This window comes from Anomaloglossus baeobatrachus, assembly GCF_048569485.1.
Source record: "Anomaloglossus baeobatrachus isolate aAnoBae1 chromosome 5 unlocalized genomic scaffold, aAnoBae1.hap1 SUPER_5_unloc_29, whole genome shotgun sequence".
Taxonomy (NCBI): Eukaryota; Metazoa; Chordata; class Amphibia; order Anura; family Aromobatidae; genus Anomaloglossus; species Anomaloglossus baeobatrachus.
This window is the reverse complement of record NW_027441805.1, coordinates 130,452-153,762: the sequence shown is the minus strand read 5'-3', so window position 1 is coordinate 153,762 and position 23,311 is coordinate 130,452. Positions and strand designations below refer to the sequence as shown.

At 45.6% G+C, this 23,311-nt stretch overlaps 1 protein-coding gene across 1 annotated transcript in view; it reads right to left on the bottom strand.

The window, feature by feature from the left end:
• Nucleotides 1-21,358, bottom strand: part of LOC142259141 (uncharacterized) — an 84,988-nt gene extending 63,630 nt beyond the window's left edge. The window contains 1 exon segment of the mRNA XM_075331649.1: nucleotides 19,853-21,358. Coding sequence (XP_075187764.1) covers nucleotides 19,853-21,269 — 1,417 coding nt within the window. The 5' untranslated portion in view covers nucleotides 21,270-21,358.
• Between the last annotated feature and the right edge of the window lie 1,953 nt (nucleotides 21,359-23,311).

Below are 23,311 nucleotides of genomic sequence, written 5' to 3'. Positions count from 1 at the left end.
GCAGGCAGACGTGCTGCAAATATCGTTCCAATACTGTGAATAGACAAAAGTACAAAAGCCACGTTTAGGATGCCACTAGGTACACTGAGTGTTTGCTAGTATAATGGCTGAGTTTAAAAAAGTTGGAGTGTGCAATGCAGGCAGACGTGCTGCAAATATCTTTACAATAGTGTGAATAGACAAAAGTACAAAAGCCACGTTTAGGATACAACTAGGTACACTGAGTGTTTGCTAGTATAATGGCTGAGTTTAAAAAAGTTTGAGTGTGCAATGCAGGCAGACGTGCTGCAAATATCGTTCCAATACTGTGAATAGACAAAAGTACAATAGCCACGTTTAGGATACAACTAGGTACACTGAGTGTTTGCTAGTATAATGGCTGAGTTTAAAAAAGTTGGAGTGTGCAATGCAGGCAGACATGCTCTGCAAATGTCTTTGCACTAGTGGGACTATAGCAAAGTCCAATAGCCACGTTTAGGATGCCACTAGGTACACTGAGTGTTTGCTAGTAAAATTGCTTAGTTTAAAAAAGTTTGAGTGTGCAATGCAGGCAGACATGCTCTGCAAATGTCTTTGCACTAGTGGGACTATAGCAAAGTCCAATAGCCACAGATAGGATGCCACTAGGTACACTGAGTGTTTGCTAGTATAATGGCTTAGTTATAATGAGTTGGAGTGTGCAGAGGACAAGAGGGTACAGTGGCAGGATTGTGGTGCTCTGGGTAGAGGAATGGAAGCCTGCCTTTCTATTCCCTCCTAATGGTGAAATGCAGGGAGGAAATCCCTGATCTTGGCTACACAGACGCTGTCGCTGTTTTCAGGACCTGTCACCTATGGCTCTGACCCTGCCGGTTTGAGCCCTTAAAAGGACTGCTATAAAGTGCTCTCCCTAAGCTGTCTAACGCTGTGTATGCAGCGCATACAGCTGTATCGGCTATAGGACTCAGGAGGACGGAGCTGCGACAGTGATGTCTGACACCAAAGACGCAGAAGGCAGATAATGGCGTCCTGGAAGAAAATGTCCGGTTTTATAATGCAGGGACATGTGACATGGACATCCTATCACACATGCCGTTGCTTCTCTGGCTCAAAGTCCACTTAGCTGTGTGTGTGTCTGGGATTGGCTGACATGCTGGCCCGCCCCACAAGACGCGCGCGCTTAGGGAAGGAAGACAAGAAAAAAATAAAAAAAAATGGCGATCGCCATTATAGAAACAGCAGTGATCTGAATGCGCTGTTCACGCACACTATACACTGAAATGTGATAATAGTGTGATTCACAGAGTGACTTACACTATTACAGCAGAAACCAAGCTATGATTTAGCTTGTTTTTTGCTGCTAGAACCGTTCTCGAACGTTTCTAGAACTATCGAGCTTTTGCAAAAAGCTCGAGTTCTAGTTCGATCTAGAACAGGCCCCAAAATCACTCGAGCCTAGAACTGGAGAACCACGAACCACGAACCGCGCTCAACTCTAATGAGGAGCAAGATGGAGTTTTAAAGTCTGCAGCTGATATCAGATATATGTGTATATATATATATATATATATATATATATATTTCAGTTTGTTTTCGGATTACTGCTACATATCAGGAAAAGTATGCATACCCAAGATCACCAACTGGACTGACACAATGCAATGGAATGCAGATGTGATAAGACTGGCTAGCTGTGCAAGTCCAAATTCAAGGCTGAGACATTACCTGCCAGAGACATTGCCAGAGATGGAGTCGGAAAATAGGAGGCGCTGAGAGGAATTTCCAACATAGATAAACGTCACAGACTTTTTGCATATTTTTTAACATAGCGAATGACATACATAGAAATTTCACTAAAAGATTAACCCATTCCTGTTCTCTATAAAAAGATTGTAAAAAAATAAAGCACATCACTCTTGTGCACCTACCCTCACTGAGAGGGGGATTAAACCAGATATCTATGTGGTCTAAAGCGGGCTTTACACGCTGCGACATCGCTAGCATCAGCTAGCGATGTCGAGCGCGATAGCACCCGCCCCCGTCGTACATGCAATATTGTGTGATCGCTGCCGAACATTATCGCTACGGCAGCGTCACACGCACATACCTGTGCAGCGACGTCGCTATGACCACCGAACAATACCTCCCTCAAGGGGGAGGTGCGTTCGGTGTCCTAGCAACGTCACTGCGGCGTCACTAAGCGACCGGCCAATAGAAGCGGAGGGGCAGAGATGGGCTGGACGTAATATCCCGCCCACCTCCTTCCTTCCGCATTGCTGGTGGACGGAGGTAAGGAGATGTTGTCGCTCCTGTGGTGTCACACATAGCGATGTGTGGTGCCGCAGGAACAACGAACAACATCGCTAATAAGCAATTAACAATTTTTTGATTCAGGACGACCTCTCCGTGGCGAACGATTTTGCCAATTTTGCGATCGACTAAGGTCGCTCGTACGTGTCACATGCTGCGATGTCGTTAACGTCGCCGGATGTGCGTCACAAACACTGTGACCCCAACGATAATACGTTAACGATATCGTAGCATGTAAAGCCCGCTTAAGTCTCTTTGCCGGCACTCAGTAACTATTAACCAGAGCTTTTAGCAGACATTCACTGATAAGAACATAATTTCCGAAACTATGGAATTTCTCCTTGACAATAGCTAAGATGATTGTTTATAAAATGATGATAATCTCAACTTCAAAACATTATGGGGGAAAATGCAGCATTTTTAACCTTTTGCTCATCAGTGTCTGAAAATGTGAAATGTTCTGTGCACATGGAATATTGCTTTTTATTGGATTTTTAGAAAACAGACGTCTATAAGTAACTGTATATATTATAATTCTAATGTAACTTCTAACATGCTTTCCTTTTCTTGTTTTCTTTCTTGCCTTTACTTTGACCGTCTCTATTGTGTGTTCTTCTACACTCTGTCAATCACAAGTGCAGCTTAATAAATTCGAATATCAAAAAGTTAATTTTTTTCAGTAATTCAATATAACATGTAAAAACACATTATATAGAGTAATTACACACAGAGGGATCTATTTTACGTATTTATTTGTTAATGTTGATGATTATGACTTGGGCTGCTTTCACACTTCCGTTGTTTTGCATCAGTCACAATCCGTCGCCTTGAGGAATTACGGTATCCTGCAAAATATTTTTAAGGAATCCATTTTTTCCCCATAGACTTCTATTAGCGACGGATTGTGACCGATGGCCCTGCGTTGCAGCCGCCGCGTGACGGATCAGTTGTTAACTGACTGACTGTCAGGCGGGAGCAATGCTGATTTGTAACGTTTTTTTGTGTGTAGCGGATCGTTTTTTTACTCTGAAAATGCGCACAGTAAAAAAACATGGTCTACTGTAAATTCAGTTCCAGCGGTCGGAACGATCAGCTGATCGGCCGCCAGCCGTCTTTTGTGAACGTTCAGCTGATCGCCTGGTGGCCGCCTTTTGTGAACGATTAGCTGATTGTTCACAAAAGCCGGCCGCCGGTAAAACAGTAAAAAGAAAAAAAAAACAGATTTTTTTTGCAGCATCATTCACATCAGTTGTGCCACTATCTGCAACGCATCCCTTGCATCAGTTACACAACTGGATGCGACGGATGCAAAACAATGCAAGTGTGAAAGCAGCCTTACAGCCAATGAAAACCCAAAAGTCATTATCTAAGAAAATTAGAATATTATATAAGACAAACTTAAAAAATGATTTTACAGTGAATCTACTCAATACTTGGTCGGGGCTCCTTTTGCATGAAATGCAGCATAGCATGGAGGCGATCAGCCTATGGCACTGCTGAGGTGTTATGGAAGCCCAGGTTGCTTTGATAGCAGCCTTCAGCTCGTCAGCATTGTTGGTCTGGTGCCTCACATCTTTCTCTTGACAATATCCAATAGATTGTCTATGAGGTTTAGGTCAGGCGAGTTTGCTGACCAATCAAGCATAGTGATACTGTGGTTAGTAAACCAGGTATAGGTACTTTTGGCAGTGTGGACAGGTGCTGCAAGAAAATTAAATCTCCAATCGCCAAAAAGCTTGTCAGCAGAGGGAAGCATGAAGTGCTCTGAAATTTCCTGGTAGACGGTTGCACTAACTTTGGTCTTGAAACACAGTGGAGCTACACCAGCAGATGACATGGCTCCCCAAACCATCACTGATTGTGGAAACTCACATTAGACCTCCAGCAGCTTGGATTGTGGCATCTCCACTCTTCCTCCAGACTCTGGCACATTGATTTCCAAATGAAATGCAAAATTTACTTTAATTTGAAAACAACACCTTGGACACTGAGAACTGTCTAGTTCTTTTTCTCCTTGGCCCAGGTAAGACGCTTCTGTCATTGTCTATTGGTTATGAGTGGCTTGACACAAGGAATCCACAGTTGCAAAAGATGTGGAAACCACACAATGGAGTTTTAGAAATCCACTTAATTTATTGAAAAATTATTTAAGATTACAAAGAGACAAAACTCTATATAGTTGAAACAAAGTAGCAAAATAGACGACTGACAAGGAGGTAATAAATCTCAGAAGGTGGGGACCAAAAAACTGCAAAAAAAATTTTTTCCATGTTAAAGGGCAGTCTGGAGGAACGCGTACAAAATACTGAAAGTAAATATATGTTCCTATGAATCTGCCTTCCGCAGGCCAAATATCCCATAAATCCTCCATGGTATACAGTGGCTATCCACTTAAGGTACTGTGGGTCCCTATCATGTATCCCACAAGAAAAAAATCGCACCAATAGTATTTACCTTGGGAACGCACAGAGTGGTATCTAGCAGCCTTCCCGATATCCAGGCGGAATCAAGCAGTTGCTGGTCAGAGGCCCGACGCGTGTTTCATGATCCTTTTTCAAGGGCCACCACACGTTGTCTGATTACACCCGAGGGGCTCATATTTATCTAAAGTTCCCACCACGGAAGCGCTAAGCGGATCGCTATCTGCGCACGCGCTGCCAGCGGGACCCGGAAGTTGTTTATCATACACCCGGCGGTCGTCATTGGACCTATGCGCATGTGTGGGGAAATCACCCCAGACGTCACTTAACGCATGCGCGGTTCGATATTTTGACACCGCCGGGTGTATGCACCCGAAAGTCCCATCTGTCCAGCGCATACAATACGACCACTCAACCAACCGTGGGAGGACACAAGCAGCTAAACTGGCAGCAAAGAAAACTGCCACACACATCAAGTCAGTACCGGGGTATCACAAAAAAGAGATTATTATAAAGAATACTAATTTACTGAACGATGTCATGTCTAGATTCACAAAATAAAATGCTACAGTAAATCGTTCCTGCACAAAAACATAAATACAGATTCTCCACCCTACAATAGCATATAATGGGATATGTATCCATGCACAGATGACCACATATATTAGACATCAGTGTGAAATATAGATATGACATCAATAACAATGATCATTAGAATAACCTCACCGATAACATACATATCGAATCACACAAATGTATATTGTTACATTAGTAGTGAGACATTAATTGCTTCAGTTTCTCATTTTTTCTCTTTTTTTCTCTTTTTTGTCTGTGTTTTTTCTTCTATTTCATCCATCCCAGTGGTATGATCCATCACTACACCAACACAAACGAATGGCCCACTCGGTTAAAGGGAGCTGCATAAGGTAATTATCACCCATCAGATTTACATTGTGTAATATTTATATATGTTCTGAGGATTTCGATAGCGTAGGGCAATGACAATCAGAGACGAGTTCTTGGTACAAGATATTTTATAATGTGTAACCACGGTAGATACACAACGGAAAACACAGCGGTACAAATACACAAAATACCTTCCCGAAACGGAGCGAAGGGAATTCCCGGGGCCACGCACCGGACTCCCCCAGGGAGACCACCAGAGCGAACCCCTATACAGGAACTGTCCGGCAATCACCCCGGAAGGCCTAAATGCGCCGCAGCCGGGACACAAGGGGCAAGCGGTAAAAGTCCAGGAGTGTCCGTACGGGATGATTGTCCAGAGTGGTTACAAACCAGAGAGAACCGGGCAGAGTGCTGACCGAAGATGGCAGACGGAATCCGGGCACAGCTTTGAGAAACCGGGTAAGGTCCAGAGTCGGTCGGTCGGTAGTCTTTAGGTGGATCCAAAGGCAATCAGGATTAGCAGCAGCAAAGCAGGAGCACACAGCAAGCAGTATACTCAGGCACTGGACTAGGCTTAGAGGCGGCCTTTTAAGCAGCTGGACAGGAAGTAGGGCAACAGAACAGTAAACTCCATGTTAACCGAGGGCAAGCTCATTCAAAAGAGAACTGGAAAACCTGGAAACCTGACATTACTCCCCCCCCAGAGACGGCCTCAGGACGGATCAGGGCCTGGCTTGTCCGGGAAACGCTGATGAAACTGAGCAATCTTCCGGGGTGCCCGAATGTTACCCACCGGTTCCCAGGAATCGTCCTCGGGGGCGTACCCCAGCCAACGGACCAGATACTGAAGCCGACGACGATGGAGCCGGGAGTCAATAATGTCCTCAACCACGAACTGCTCCTCGCCGTCGACCATCACAGGTGGAGGAGGAGGCACAACACGACCATGAAACGTATTAGGGGAAACGGGTTTGAGGAGAGACACATGAAAGACCGGGTGTACCTTTAGATGGTGCGGCAACCGTAGCCGACAGGCCACAGGGCTCACGATCCCGGTGATCTTAAACGGACCGATGAATTTTTGTCCCAGCTTCTGCGAAGGAACACCCAATCTCAGGTTTTTGGTGGACAACCATACAGAGTCCCCTACCTTGTACATGGGTGCCGGTTTCCGGTGAGTGTCTGCCGACCTCTTGTAACGCTCCTGGGCCGTAGCCACAGTGTCCTTTAGAACCTCCAGATTTTGTCGTAGTTCCGTCAATCTGTCCTCCACCGCTGGCACCGAAACCGCAACCGGTGACCTAGGCAAAACAGTCGGATGGTAACCCAGGTTAGCGAAAAAGGGCGTTACCTTAGTGGAGCTGCTCTGAGTGTTGTTATATGAGAACTCCGCCAACGGAAGCATCTTCAACCAATCGTCTTGGAGATGGCTGGCATAACATCGAAGGTATTGTTCCAGGGTTTGATTCGTCCGTTCGGTCTGCCCATTTGTCTGAGGATGGTATGCAGAAGACAAACAGACATCAATCTGGAGTGCCGTACAAAACCCCTTCCAGAATCTAGACATGAACTGCACGCCCCGGTCAGAGATGATCTCGTCTGGTACCCCATGCAATCGGAATACGTTCTGGATAACCAAATCCACTGTCTCTGCGGCTGAGGGAAGACCGGTACACGGAATAAAGTGAGCAGCTTTAGTCAATCGATCCACCACCACTAAAATGGTATTGTGCCCGCCTGAGACTGGCAACTCCACAATAAAATCCATGGAGATAGACCCCCAAGGGCGAGATGGCACGGGTAACGGTTGGAGGAGTCCCGTAGGAGCCACACGAGGGACCTTGCACCGGGCACAAACCACACATGAGTGGACATAGTCTTTCACATCTTTTAAACAGGTAGGCCACCAGAAAAAACGGCTCAGAAATTCCTGCGTCTTCAGTACCCCCCTATGACCAGCCAACACGGAGTCATGGACCAATTTGAGAACCCGAAGTCTTACGGCCTCCGGGACATAAATGCGTCGCTCTCTCAACCACACACCATTCCGAAGAATAAGCGTTACATCCTTCGGGGGGGCAGCAAGAAATACGTCACCATCATAGGCCAGCTTGATGTCCTTCCACAAGTCCTGGTCCTGGATTACTCCAACGAAATTGGCATCCGATAACACGGTCTGAGACGGGGTTCCAGGCACGGAGTCCACGGCGTGGATTCGGGACAAGGCATCGGCTTTCCCATTACGTGAACCTGGACGGTATGTAACGATAAAATTGAATTGGTTAAGAAATAGGCTCCAACGGGCTTGCCGTGGAGACAGGCACCTGGCAGACTTAAGAAATTCCAGATTACGATGATCTGTGAGTACTATCACTTGCTGCGCGGCTCCCTGTAAGTGGTGTCTCCATTCCTTGAAAGCGGAAATAATCGCCAATAATTCTTTGTCCGCAATGTCATAGTTCCTTTCTGCAGGGGACAACCGGCGGGAAAAGAAGGCACACGGATGCAAGAGACTCTTGTCCCCGGTCCTTTGAGAAAGAATGGCCCCTAATGCATAGTCGGAAGCGTCGACCTCCACGATAAAGGGAAGTGCGGGATTCGGATGTACTAATATTGGCGCTGAGGTAAAACATACCTTGAGACGATGGAATGCTTCCTGGGCCTGGGCGGACCACACAAACTTCTGTCCTTTCTTGGTTAACAGAGTGATGGGACGAACAATCTCTGAAAAGTTACGGATAAAGCGTCGGTAAAAGTTGGCAAAACCGACAAAGCGTTGTACCTCTTTGATGTTTCCCGGTTCCGGCCAGTCTAGAATGGCTTGTATCTTGCTAGATTCCATGTTCAGTCCCTGAGGAGAGATGACATACCCTAAGAATTGTATTTGTGAGCAGTGGAACTCGCATTTCTCCAGTTTAATGTACAGGTGGTTTTCCCTCAGACGGGTAAGTACGGTCTTAACGTGCTCCTGGTGTTCCTGTAGAGAATCAGAAAAAATTAGGATATCGTCCAGATAGATCACCATGAATTGGTCCATGATATCCCTAAAAATATCGTTAACCAGATGTTGAAATGCCGCGGGAGCGTTACAAAGTCCAAAAGGCATCACTAGGTACTCAAAATGTCCGTACCGAAATCGGAACGCGGTCTTCCACTCGTCTCCGGGACGTATACGAAGCAGATTATATGCCCCACGGAGGTCTAATTTGGTGAATATTTTTGCCTGTTGGACCCTCTCCAATAGCTCAGGAATCAACGGTAACGGATACCGGTTCCGGATGGTTATTTTATTCAGTTCCCGGTAGTCAATACAGGGTCTCAGAGTCCCCTCCTTCTTTTTCACGAAAAAGATGGGTGCCCCTGCGGGTGAGGTAGACGGACGAATAAATCCCTTGGCTAGGCTTTCATCAATATACTCTTTTAGTGCTTCTAGCTCATGTGCCGCCAACGGGTAGACATGACCAAACGGAATCTCCGCCCCTGGGAGTAAGTCTATGGGGCAATCATACGGTCTATGCGGGGGAAGCCGATCAGCCTTTCTTTTGTCGCATATTTCAGCGAAGTCACGGTAAACCGGGGGTAAAACAGGTACCTGTACAGTGCCCTCCGTATTTGATGTTACTGGAACCGGAACAGTTGGACAAAGGGTCGGACCACTCTGCGGTGGGAAGGATATTTCTTTAGTCTCCCAATCGATGACGGGATTTGTAGACCGTAGCCACGGAATACCTAGAATAATCGGAAAATGAGGAGAAGAAATTATCATGAAAACAAGGGTCCCCTGCTGACCTGGCTTCATCACGCATTCGAGCGGTACTGTTTCCCGATCCACTGGTCCAGAGATTAACGGGGATCCGTCTACCGTCTCCATGGTAACCGGTGAGGATCTTTGCTGAGTCCGGATACCGTGTTTCCTGGCAAAGGAAGAGTCCATGAAATTTCCCCCTGCCCCAGAGTCTATCATTGCTGAGGTAGGAATTAGCTGTCCCTCCCAACGGATCTGAATGGGGAGTGAGCAATGGGTGTATTTCCCCTCTGAGTCCTTCGGTGAGGTGGACATTACCGTCAAGGGAAATACCGCATCCAAGTGTCCACTTGCCTCAGAGATTTCGGACTCCGCGTCCGTGTTGTCACACTCTGCCATGGCTGCCAATACCTTATGTGGGCGATTTGGACGTTTCGGGCAGTCGATCAAGAAATGGTCCGATTGACCGCAATAGAAGCACAAACGCTCACGGAGCCGGTGTTCACGACGTTCGTTGGTCTCTCGTTTTTGCAGAGAGTCCACTTGCATAGGTACGTCCTCGGCCTCCCGTGGCGTCCTGAGAGCGGGTTCTCTGGAAGGAAACGCAATATTGTTTACACGGTTTACAGCTGCCCATTTTTCCTGTCTACGTTCCGTCAAACGGGTATCAATGCGCACACAGTGCTGGAGAAACAGTTCAAAATCCCCTGGAGATTCGGAACGGGCTAACTCGTCCTTGATGGTACCGGACAAACCTTTTCTGAAAACAGACAATAATGCATTGTTTCCCCAATCGGTGTCTACCACTAACTGAACTCAGTGGCATATTCAACGACAGAACGCTTTCCCTGACGTAAGGAAAGGAGAGCCGCTTCAGCGGTAGCACGGCGATTCGGATCATCAAACATTTGCGCCATTGCGTTCAGAAAGTCATCCAGGTGATTCAAACGGATGTCCCGATTCTCTATCATGGGATTAGCCCAAGCCAGTGCTCGTGAGGTTAATAACATGATGATACATAATACCTTTGACCGATCAGAACGGTAATAATCAGAATGTACATCGAAAAACAGTATACATTGGTTAACAAATCCACGGAACTGACTACGATCACCATTGAAACGGAATGGGGGTAACCTAGGCATACCGGCAGCTGATACGGACGTAGTGGGGACGGCTTCCTGAGCCTCCACTCTGACTTGCAAATCCTGTATAGCCGGCCCCAGTACCTGGTGATCATGGCCCAGCTGTGCCTCCACATCTCTAAGTTTATTCTGCACCGCCTCCATCTCCTGCTGCAGGGAGTTAATCATGGAGAAGAGCTGGTCTACTCGTGTCTCAGTCATTGCCCCAGCGAAATCCTCTTATAGGCCTGAGTATAATGTAATATTTATATATGTTCTGAGGATTTCGATAGCGTAGGGCAATGACAATCAGAGACGAGTTCTTGGTACAAGATATTTTATAATGTGTAACCACGGTAGATACACAACGGAAAACACAGCGGTACAAATACACAAAATACCTTCCCGAAACGGAGCGAAGGGAATTCCCGGGGCCACGCACCGGACTCCCCCAGGGAGACCACCAGAGCGAACCCCTATACAGGGACTGTCCGGCAATCACCCCGGAAGGCCTAAATGCGCCGCAGCCGGGACACAAGGGGCAAGCGGTAAAAGTCCAGGAGTGTCCGTACGGGATGATTGTCCAGAGTGGTTACAAACCAGAGAGAACCGGGCAGAGTGCTGACCGAAGATGGCAGACGGAATCCGGGCACAGCTTTGAGAAACCGGGTAAGGTCCAGAGTCGGTCGGTCGGTAGTCTTTAGGTGGATCCAAAGGCAATCAGGATTAGCAGCAGCAAAGCAGGAGCACACAGCAAGCAGTATACTCAGGCACTGGACTAGGCTTAGAGGCGGCCTTTTAAGCAGCTGGACAGGAAGTAGGGCAACAGAACAGTAAACTCCATGTTAACCGAGGGCAAGCTCATTCAAAAGAGAACTGGAAAACCTGGAAACCTGACACATTGCTACAAAAGAAGACAGACAACATATAATTAAAATCACATAAAGGATTAAAAAATAAGCATAGGAGCACCAGAAAAAGTTCCAAAACATGTGGAGCTCATTATTATATACAGTAGTATAAGGTGGCGGAACAACACAAGGTTTATACCCACATATCATCAAAATGGACAATAGGTTCATGGTGTCTTAAATGTGGAGATACGGAGCAAAGCTAAATTGCTCATTCAGGCCTACAGGGGAGCACGTGCCCAGTGTGAAAATCCTCTTGCATTCTAGTCTAGCCAACATATTCTTTAGGTTACCACCACGGATCCCGACGTTGATCTGGTCAATCCCCATCACTCTTAGGCCCCTTGGGTCACAGTTGTGGTATAGTTTAAAGTGTCTGGGGAGAGTCCTTAGCAGCGACGGGTCCGTGACAGTGGTGCCTTCAGAATATCCCACACGTGTTCGCGTATACGCATCCGTAATTGTCTGGATGTCAGACCTATATATACGCGATCACACGGGCAAGTGGCATAGTATATAACGTGTACTGCTGCAGGAGATATATTTTTTTATTTTAAAACTTTGTTTTTTATCAACTGAGTAAAACTCCTTCCCCCTTACAATATTGCCAGATCTACATGATACAGTCACCACACATAAAGCACCCGACTGTTGGAGGCCCAGTACCCAAAAACCCTGTTGAACGCTTTGCCACATAGTGGCTATCAACTAGTAGATCTCTAAGACTCCTACCTCTACGTGAGGTCATAAGTGGAGTCTCAGACAATCTATTCTCCAAAACTGTATCCGTCTGTAAGACAGACCAGTGTTTTGAAAGGGCCTCTCTTATCCTCCCCCATTGGCCATTAACAGTTGAAATGAACCGTAATTCACCACTCCCCTCCCTTTGTCCATTCAGATGGGATTGATATAACAATTGGTCCCTTGATGTGGTCTTTGCTATTTGGTATCCATTTTTGATACCACGGATGCCATAGCCACGCTCCCTAAATCGCACACACAGGTCCTCGGCTTGTTTTTCAAATCTCTGCGGTGTGGATCAGATTCTTTTTGCTCTAAGAAACTGCCCCGTGGGTATGGCTCTGATCGTGGACCTTACATAGGCTGAGGATGCGTGCAACAACGCATTGACCGAAGTAGTCTTGCGATATAAATCAGTCTCGATTGTTCCGCCCTCACCCACCTCCACTACAACATCCAAAAAATCCACCCTTCTCTTATCCACCTTATATGTCAACTTTATATTAAAGTCATTCTGATTCAATTCAGACATAAATTGGTCAAGCAGAGACCGGGTACCTTGCCAGAGGAGCAGCACATCGTCAATATAACGATACCAGCAGACTATATTCTGGGCAAGGGGCAGTTCATGAAGTATAGACTGCTCCCACCTGCCCAGAAACAGCCCTGCATAAGATAGCGCACATGCCGCTCCCATGGGCGTACCCCGTCTCTGCAAAAAGAACCGATCTTTAAAGGTGAAGATGTTGTGGTGGAGGATAAAGTCCAAAAGGTCCACAATCAGGCCACACAGGGGGGCGTCCCACACACTCACCGCCAAGAAATATCCTACAGCCTCTAATCCCTGCGTGTGCGATATACATGTATATAGGGCCTCGACATCCGCGGTAACAAGCCACATATCAGGTTCAATTTGTATTCCGTCAAGTTTCTTCAATAGGTCATTGGTATCTTGAAGATATGTAGGTAAATTACGTACCAATGGTTTAAGGTAGAAATCTACAAAGGTACATATAGGCTCACAAAGGCCGCCAATCCCCGAGACGATAGGATGTCCTGGGGGATTGACGGCATCTTTGTGAACCTTTGGCAAGAGGTAAAAGGTCGGTAATTTAGGAGATTTAACTAACAGACCCTCTCTCACTTTGGGAGTGATGGTCCCCTCCACCAATGCTTCATCCAGGATCATCATTAGTGCAGTTTTATACTCTACCAGAGGGTTTGCAGGGAGTCTACTATAGGTCTCACCATCATTAAGCTGGCGAAAGGCCTCTCTTTCGTATTTTGATGTTGGCCATATTACGACGTTTCCGCTCTTGTCTGCGTTTTTGATAACGACATCCGTCATCTGACGGAGTTCTTGAATTGCCGCTCTTTGCTGTCTCGTCAGATTGTCCTTTGAGCTGTATCTAGGGATCTTTTTTTGCTCTCTCATGACCAATCTAACAAAGATCTCTACCTGTGGGCATATTGACAGGGGAGGGAAGCTCGTTGATCTGGGAAAAATCTCCCTTGGGAAAACCCCCGAGGTCCCCATATTATTTTCAATCTCAAGGTCCTCCAAGGCTGCAATGGCTTCCTGTTCTTTCACATCCAGTGCCTCTTTGCCCCCTTCTGCCTTGGTATGTAATTTACCAATTTACGAGCAAACAGGTGCAGGTCTTTAGAAGCTGTAAATAAATTAAATGTTCCAGTGGGCACAAAAGATAAGCCCAACTGTAAAGGTGGCTTTACACACTGCAACATCGCAAACGACATCGCTGTAACGTCACCGGTTTTGTGACGGAATAGCGACCTCCCCAGCGACATTGCAGTGTGTGAAACATATCAGCAACCTGGCCCCTGCTGTGAAGTTGCTGATCGCTACAAATCGTTCAGGACCATTCTTTGGTCCTTTGTTTTCCGCTGTGCAGCATGATCGCTAGAAAGTCTCAGTGTGTAAAGGGGACTTTACAGCGACTTCGTTAGCGACTTCCCTTTCAAAAAGCTGCTTTACAACGTCCCCAATGACTAACTAAGTCGTGCTGCAGGTCCGGATCGCTGTTGAGTCGTTGGCCAGGTCTGCCTGTTTGACAGCTCACCAGCGACTCACCAGAGACTTTGTAGCGATCCCGGCCAGGTTGGGATCGCTGGTGGGATCGCTAGAAAGTCTCAGTGTGTAAAGGGGCCTTTAGACCTGCACCTGTGTCTCAGTCAGTTTATGTGAGGATAAATTAATTACCTCCAGTTGGCTTTTTTTGGTCTTCTGTTGATCCTGGAGTGTAGTGGGGGATATCCCCTTCCTCTTCCCTTGAGTTGGTCCCCGGTTGTTTCTATAGCCCTCTGTGGTTTTTCTACTGGAATGTGGGTGGTTATCTCTTTCCTCCATATCCACGCTTTCACCAGAAGTACGAGAGGATAGGGATATAGATCTAGGTCTGTAGCTATTAAAACGACCCTTCCTCCACCTATATACCTGCTTGCTCTGAAAATAATTTTTATCTCTGATTAATTTTTTGGTTTTAGTGGCCCTAATCTCACTCTCCCATTTGGAGAAATCGCTTTCTACCTCTCTATTAAATTTAGCCAATGTGGCTAGGTGTAGACGGCATTTCTATGAATATGGCAATAAGAGTGGCAGGACCCTGGCTAGAGCTCTGAGGACTCAGAGAGCGAGAGGATATGTCTCTAAGGTGCACACCGCGGGAGACAGGTGGGCTACTTTGCCGAAAGACATTGCCTCCACTTTTAAAGATTTCTATTCCACCCTCTATGCAATTGATGAGGGGCGGTCTGAGAGGGCCAGGACGGAATTGCGTAGCCGTATACGGATGTACATCGCGGACTCCGGCTTGGGACATCTCAAACCGGAGGCTGCGGCCGATCTGGAAAGGCCCATCTCGGAGGAGGAATACCGGTCCGCACTTAAAAGATCTCCCACAGGTAAGGCCCCTGGCCCGGATGGTTTCCCTCTGCTCTATTACAAAAAGGTGGATTCCATTTTGATTTCTCTCAGCATTCAACCATGGCCCACATTCTGAAGCTGCCCCCTTGCCAAGGGATACCCTAGCTGCTAATATAGTAGTTATCCCTAAAGAGGGCAAAGACCCTACTTCGTGCTCTAGTTACCGACCCATTTCCCTCCTCAACACAGATCTGAAGCTCTTCACTAGGATTCTTTCGGATAGACTTTCTCCATTGCTTGGGGAGATTGTTCACCCAGACCAGGCTGGGTTCATGACGGGTAGGGAAGCAAGGGACAACACGACTAAGGCTCTGAACATAATACACAAGGCTAAATCCGATGGGCTGCCTTTGATGCTTCTGTCGACCGACGCAGAAAAAGTGTTCGACAGAGTTAACTGGATTTTTATGGAGGAGGTCCTGCGGGCAGTGGGGTTGGGGAGCATGATGCTTGCTTGGATTTGTTCCTTGTACAGCATCCCTTCGGCAGCAGTCAGAGTGAACGGTCTCCTTTCAGAGAGATTCCCCATTCACAATGGAACAAGACAGGGCTGTCCTCTCTCGCCCTTGATTTTCATATTGACTCTGGAACCCCTGCTCAGTCGGATCAGAGGCAACATTAACATATCGGGCCCTAACGTCTCAGGTTCTACTTATAAAATCACGGCTTATGCGGACGACTTGCTTTTTTTTATTACCGACCTTCGGGTTTCCCTCCCTAATCTTCTGAGAGAGTTGGAAACATACACCTCTCTATCCAACTTTAGAATTAATATGTCAAAATCGGAGGCCCTAAATATATCTCTCCCCCTTGAGCAATTCACATCGCTACAATCCGCGTTCGAGTTTAGGTGGGCTAGCCAGTCCTTGAAGTATTTGGGCGTTCAGTTGACTGCGGACTCTAGTCAAATTTACAAGTTGAATTATCTCCCGCTCCTGCAATCAATTAGAAAAGATTGCGCTAACTGGGGGAAGGGCTACTTCACATTTTGTTCGGGAGATGTGCAATATTGAAGATGAATATCCTGCCACGTCTCTTATACCTCTTTCAATCCTTGCCGATTAGGATCCCTAGCTCTTTCTTCAAGGAACTGGCTTCTCTACATATCAAATTTATCTGGGCCAACAAACCTGCGAGACTTTCCCGGTCTCTCTTGTGCAGACCTAAGAGTAGGGGAGGCCTGGGTATCCCAGACCTTAAAAAGTACTATTTGGCCACGCACATGGTTAGGGTATTGGACTGGTGCCGCCATTCCAGCACAAAGCCGTGGGTGGCCCTAGAACAGAGTTTCTCGGAAATACATCTCCCGGCCACCCCCTGGCTTTTGAACCTCTCCCTGCCTGCTCTGAGATCCCATCCTACCATTGGCGCCACTCTTGAATGCTGTTCGAGAGGGGAGGTCAGACGTCTCCTCTTGCCAGTGCCTTCCCCTATGTCACCCATACTAGGTGACCCGGAATTCCGTCCTGGTCTCTCGGACCCGGTCTTTAGAAATTGGGTTCAGGGGGGCAAATTCAGAGCTTGCCATCTGGGTAGAGAGGGGGAATGGCCTTCACTAGCGGATATCCGGGGCCTCTTGCCTTCGGGTCCCCTGGGGGATTGGAGGGCCATGCAGTTGAGGCACTTCGTGCACTCCCTCCCTCGCTTCAGTCGATATGCCGGACCTCCTACGGGATTCGAAAAGTTGTGCCTGGGAGAGGGAGTCTTACGGCACTCACTACCCCTGGTATACAACATGCTATCAGATCCGGGGGATTTGCCCCCCCCGGCCTACCTGCTGCAGTGGGAGAGGGACCTGGGGATTAGTTTATCCGACTCACAAAGAAACAACATCCTCCAGCTGGCACATAGAACTTCGATCAGTTCCAGACTGTTGGAAGCTAATTACAAACTGTTGGCTAGGTGGTACAGGGTCCCGACCAGACTCCATAGAATGTTTCCCTCAGTTGACCCGGTTTGTTGGAGATGCGGTCTGGGGGAGGGTGATTTTGTGCACATTTTTTGGTCTTGCCCTTCTCTGCAGCGGTTTTGGTCAGAAGTGGGGGAGGTAATCAGACGAGTGACCGGTACTACTGAGAAAATGGGTCCGGAGCTATTTATTCTACAGCTATCCGAACTCCCGGTCTCTAAATATAGGAGATCATTGCTTAGATTTCTGGTCATGTCTGCCAGGTCTTGCATCCCGCTTGGTTGGAAGTCTACTACCCCCCCCACGGTGACACAGTGGGTTTCGCGGATTAACGATCTGATGCATATGGAGGATTTGACATCCTCTATTAACGACCGCCAGAAAGACTTTTATAGGACATGGTTTCCATGGTTGGAGTTCACCTACTCGGCGGAGTACGCGGACTTGTTCTCGGAACCTCAGGAGTCGTGATTCACCTTTTTTTTTCTCTTTCTTTCTCCCCCTCTCTCTCTCCCTCGCCCCCCTCTTCCTTCCTCCCTAAACTACTCCCTGACCCTCCCCCCTGCTTTCTTCTCCCACTCCTTCCTTTATATCTCTCTTTCTCTACAGGCCTTCAATCTTTTTCAGGCTTTGATTTCTTTTTCTTCGCTCTTCTCCCTACTTACATTAAGTTGGGTCGGCTTATAAAAGGTGTAAACTGGGCCAGACTTGAGTAGTAGTGGGGATGGGAATTGCATATGTGTGCTGACTGTTTGTATATATATTACCGTCATTTCTGTAATAATACCTGCGTCCCAGTGGGGAGCAGGGGATGTAATGTTTGATACGAGTTTGGCTTTAAAATAAAGAATTTAAAAAAAAAAAAAAAAATTTAGCCAATGTTTCCTCAGTGAGTTCTTTTTTGAGTTTTTCTTGAATGTTTTCAATTTCAATTTCCAGGTCATTTACATTTGTCTCGTTCAATTTGATCAATAACTCCATGAATTGTTTAGAGCAAGCATTGGCACACCCCTCTCAGGCATTTACAAACCATTCTTCCTGAATAGGGAACGAGGGGAACACCTGGATCCTAAGACCACGAGGGATTAGACCCTTGGAAATATACTGTTCAAGATAACCCTTGTTCCACCATAGTTTCGTACGTTTTTGCAATAGCTGTTTTAGCTTCAGCATGTCCTCCTGGTGATCGTTATACTTATTATTAAGACCACCATTGAGATCCTCCTTGAAGGCCTCATTTATGTGTGAGCGCCAGGTGTTGTCTCGCGCTCTAAAATCCATAGTTCCTGAATATAGAACTGTGAATAACACAGAAACAAAACAGATGAAAAAAATATTCATAAAACAAATGGGGGAAGACATATTACCAACCATCATTAGGTGCAAGTGCACATATATTCCCCCATAATTGGAAATATTAAAGGATCTACTCCTACATAATATGCAAAAGATGTGGAAACCACACAATGGAGTTTTAGAAATCCACTTAATTTATTGAAAAATTATTTAAGATTACAAAGAGACAAAACTCTATATAGTTGAAACAAAGTAGCAAAAGAGACGACTGACAAGGAGGTAATAAATCTCAGAAGGTGGGGACCAGAAAACTGCAAAAAAAAGTTTTTTCCCATGTTAAAGGGCAGTCTGGAGGAACGCGGACAAAATACTGAAAGTAAATATATATTCCTATGAATCCGCCTCCCGCAGGCCAAATATCCCATAAATCCTCCCTGGTATACAGTGGCTATCCACTTAAGGTACTGTGGGTCCCTATCATGTATCCCACAAGAAAAAAAAATCGCACCAATAGTATTTACCTTGGGAACGCACAGAGTGGTATCTAGCAGCCTTCCCGATATCCAGGCGGAATCAAACAGTTGCTGGTCAGAGGCCCGACGCGCGTTTCGTGATCCGTTTTCAAGGGCCACCACACGTTGTCTGATTACACCCGAGGGGCTCATATTTATCTAAAGTTCCCACCACTGCGCACGCGCCGCCAGCGGGACCCGGAAGGAATCCACAGTTGTAGCCCATGTCCTGGGTACATCTATGTGTGGTGGCTCTTGAAGCACTGACTCCAGAAGCAGTCCACACCTTGTGACTCTCCCCCAAATTTTTGAATGGCTTTTTCTTAACAATCCTATCAAGGCTGCGGTTATTCCGGTGCACCTATTCTACTACAATTTTTCCTTCCATTCAACTGTCCATTAATATGCTTGGATACAGCACTCTGAACAGCCAGCTTCAGTAGCAATGACCTTTTGTGGCTTACCCTCCTTGTGGAGTATGTCAATGACTGCCTTCTGGACATCTGTCAAGTGAGCAGTCATCCTCATGATTTTGTAGTCTACTGAACCAGATTAAGGGACCATTTTGAATGCTTAGGAAGCCTTTGCAGGTGTTTTGTGGTAATTATTCAAATTTTCTGAGATAATGACTTTTTTAATTGGCTGTAAGCCATAATCAATAACATTAACAGAAAGAAACAATTGAAATATATCATAATGTTTATAAAGACTCTATATAAATGTTTCACTTTTTGTATTTAATTACTGAAATAAATTAACTTTTTGATGATATTCTACGTTATTGAGATGCACCTGTATATTGCATCTCCCTGTGTGATTTTTTCTTAATGGTCAACAAATTATAATTTTCAAGTAGAACATTTCTAAAACATCTAGGTATGATAATAGATTCCACCCGTGTGATTTTTGTGATATTCAAAAAGATTGCATTTGTATGTAAAATATTTCCCACATTCTATCGTGAAACAGACTTCTCCCCTGTGTGAGCTCTCTGGTGTCCAGAGATTTTTGGATAAAATATTTCCCACACTCAGAATAGGAATACGGCTTCTAACCTGTGTGAGTTCTCTGATGTAAAACAAGATCTGATTTCTGTGGAAAACATTTGCCACATTCTGAACATAAAAATGGCTTCTCTCCAGTGTGAGTTCTCTGATGTATAACAAGAAGTGATTTCTGTGCAAAACATTTCCCACATTCTGAACATGAAAATGGCTTATCCCCTGTGTGAGTTCTTTGATGTACAACAAAACTTGATTTATGTGCAAAACATTTCCAACATTCTGAACATGAAAATGGCTTCTCTCCTGTGTGAATTCTTTGATGTATAACAAAACGTGATTTCCGTGCATAACATTTCCCACATTCTAAACATGAAAAAGGCTTCTCCCCTGTGTGAGTTCTCTGGTGTGCAACAAGATCGAATTTCTGTGGAAAACATTTACCACATTCTGAACAAAAAAAGGGCTTCTCTCCTGTGTGAGTTCTCTGATGTATAACAAGAAGTGATTTATGTGCAAAACATTTCCCACATTCTGAACATGAAAATGGCTTCTCCCCTGTGTGAGTTCTTTGATGTGAAACAAGATCTGATTTCTGTGGAAAACATTTACCACATTCTGAACATGAAAATGGCTTCTCTCCTGTATGAGTTCTCTCATGTATAACAAGAAGTGATTTATGTGCAAAACATTTCCCACATTCTGAACATGAAAATGGCTTTTCTCCTGTGTGAGTTCTTTGATGTGTAACAAAACGTGAATTATGTGCAAAACATTTCCCACATTCTGAACATGAAAATGGCTTATCCCCTGTATGAGTTCTTTGATGTACAACAAGATCTGATTTCTGTGCAAAACATTTCCCACATTCTGAACATGAAAATGGCTTCTCTCCTGTGTGGATTCTTTGATGTATAACAAAACGTGATTTATGTGCGAAACATTTCCCACATTCTGAACATGAAAATGGCTTCTCCCCTGTGTGAGTTCTTTGATGTTCAACAAGATTTGATTTCTGTGCAAAATATTTCCCACATTCTGAACATGAAAATGGCTTCTCTCCTGTGTGGGTTCTTTGATGTATAACAAAACGTGATTTATGTGCAAAACATTTCCCACATTCTGAACAGGAAAAAGGCTTCTCTCCTGTGTGGGTTCTTTGATGTATAACAAAACGTGATTTATGTGCAAAACATTTCCCACATTCTGAACAGGAAAAAGGCTTCTCCCCTGTTTGAGTTTTCTGGTAACGAAAAGACTCTGAAGAAAATCTTTTCTCCCCTGTGTGAATTTTTTTAGATTCTAAAGTTGAAAATGACGTTTTTACTGTAGGAGCATTTCTATTTTGAATGCTTGTTTTGTGACTTATATTTTTCTTAATAGTCTGAGATAAATCAGAAGGTAGGACCTGTACAAAAGAATGAGATGATACATCTTTGCTTTGGAGAGATGATCCTATATCTGGAGCCATGGCATTCACTTCAGTTATATCTTGTGTGATATCAAGGTCATCTGATTTAAAAACTGAAGAGGTCAGTTGTATCTCTGATCTCCTGGTACAGACATCTGCCAAGAATAAAAATTATTTTTTAATATATAAAAATGAAAGGATACGATTTATAAAATAGCTAAAGAAACTGCAAGTTATGTAGCAATCTATAATTAGAATAATTATTTACTGAAACAAAAAATGTTCATAATTTAATACTAGACCTCAAAACAGGAACCAGTAGACCATGATGTTCAACCCTCTTTTTTTCATTTTGCCTCCCATATATTGGAATAATAATCCACCAAATAATGTTGTCTGGCTAAAATTATACCAAAAAAATGAAGGGTTTCAACATTAGTTATAGCTGAACGACTCTTGAAAAGCAATATGGCTGCATAATCCAATCCAGGAAACTGCAAAAGCCAAATGTTCTTGATGCTTCTCAGCGTTGCAGTGGCCCAAACACTGTTACTATCCACGTTTGGCATTGCCACAGGGAAGAACCCATATAAACATTTACGGTTTATGTGTTTCCTGAAGCCTAAGGCCATGTGCGCACTGGGAAATGGAATTTTCTTGAGAAAATTCCGCATGCTCTCAAAGATTACCGCACCCGCGGTAAAAAACCGCGGCAAACCGCACCCGAAAACCGCATGCGGTTTGCCGCGGTTTCACCGCGGTATTGTTCGCGGTATTGCCGCGGTTTTGCTGCGTGCGGGTTGGGATGTGCTTTATTGCATTCAATGCAATAAAGCACATTGAAAAAAAAAAGTCATTTAATTCTGAGATAGTAGATAGATAGACATAAGAATAGATAGAGGGATAGATAGATAGACAGACAGATAGAGGGATAGATAGAGGACAGATCGCTGCATTTCCCACGGTCGGCAGTGAGTTCACATTACCAGCCGTGGGAAATGACCGGTAATTACCTCTGCTGTCTGCTGCATTCATTCAGCGCTGTGTCTGTGACACATCGCGGCTGGATGTCAGCAGTGCAGGACCCTGTGGATTATGCCGGAGCTGTGTGGATTACGCCGGAGCTTTGGTGCGGGAGGGGTTAATAAAAGGGTGAACGAGGCTTGTTTGTTTTATTTAAAATAAAGGATTTTTCGGTGTCTGTGTTTTCTTCACTTTACTTACGGGTTGATCATGTCAGCTGTCACATAGACGCTGCCATGATCAAGCCTGGAGTTAATGGCGGTGATCCACCACCATTAACCCCTTGTTGTATTACCCTGACCGCCACTGCTACACGGCGGCAGGAAGAGCCGAGGACACGCCGGTGCTGCCGCATATTGCATGCGACAGTCCGGGGCAGCTGCGGCTGATATTCTCGGCTGCGGGAGGGGGAGTGAGGCGGGGGACATTAACCCTGCCCCTCTCCCTCCCCAGCCTGAGAATACCGGGCCGCCGCTGTGTGCTTACCTCGGCTGGACGGTAAATATGCAGCGGAGCCCACGTTCTTTGTTTTCTATATTTCCGTTTTCTTTCTATGTGTGTTCTATGTGTCTGTGTTCTATGTCTGTGATGTCTGTGTGTGTGTGTGATCTGTGTGTGTTTACTCTCTGCACGGCTTCCTCTTCCTGTAATGACATCACTTCCCTGCAAAACCGCAGACAGGCGATGTACATTACCGGAGGTAAACCGCGAAATACCGCAGGGAATAACGCAGGAAAACGCAGTGAACTGCACAGAATTTGCTGCCTGCGTTATTCCCTGCGGGATTTCACGATTAACATTGGAGTCAATGGAGTGAAATCCCGCAGCGATGTGCGGAAAAGAAGTGACATGCACTTGTTTTTGCTGCGGGATTCCTGCAGCAAAACATGCAGCTGTCAAATTCCGCCCAGTGCGCACAGGATTTTTTTTCTCCATAGGATTTGCTGGTGATTCACTGCAGAGATGTTATGAACATTTTCTGCAGCGAAACATGCAGCAAATCCGCGAAAAATCCGCGGCAAAATCCGGTACGTGCGCACATAGCCTAAGCTGGGTGCTATGTAGGAAGTATAATTACA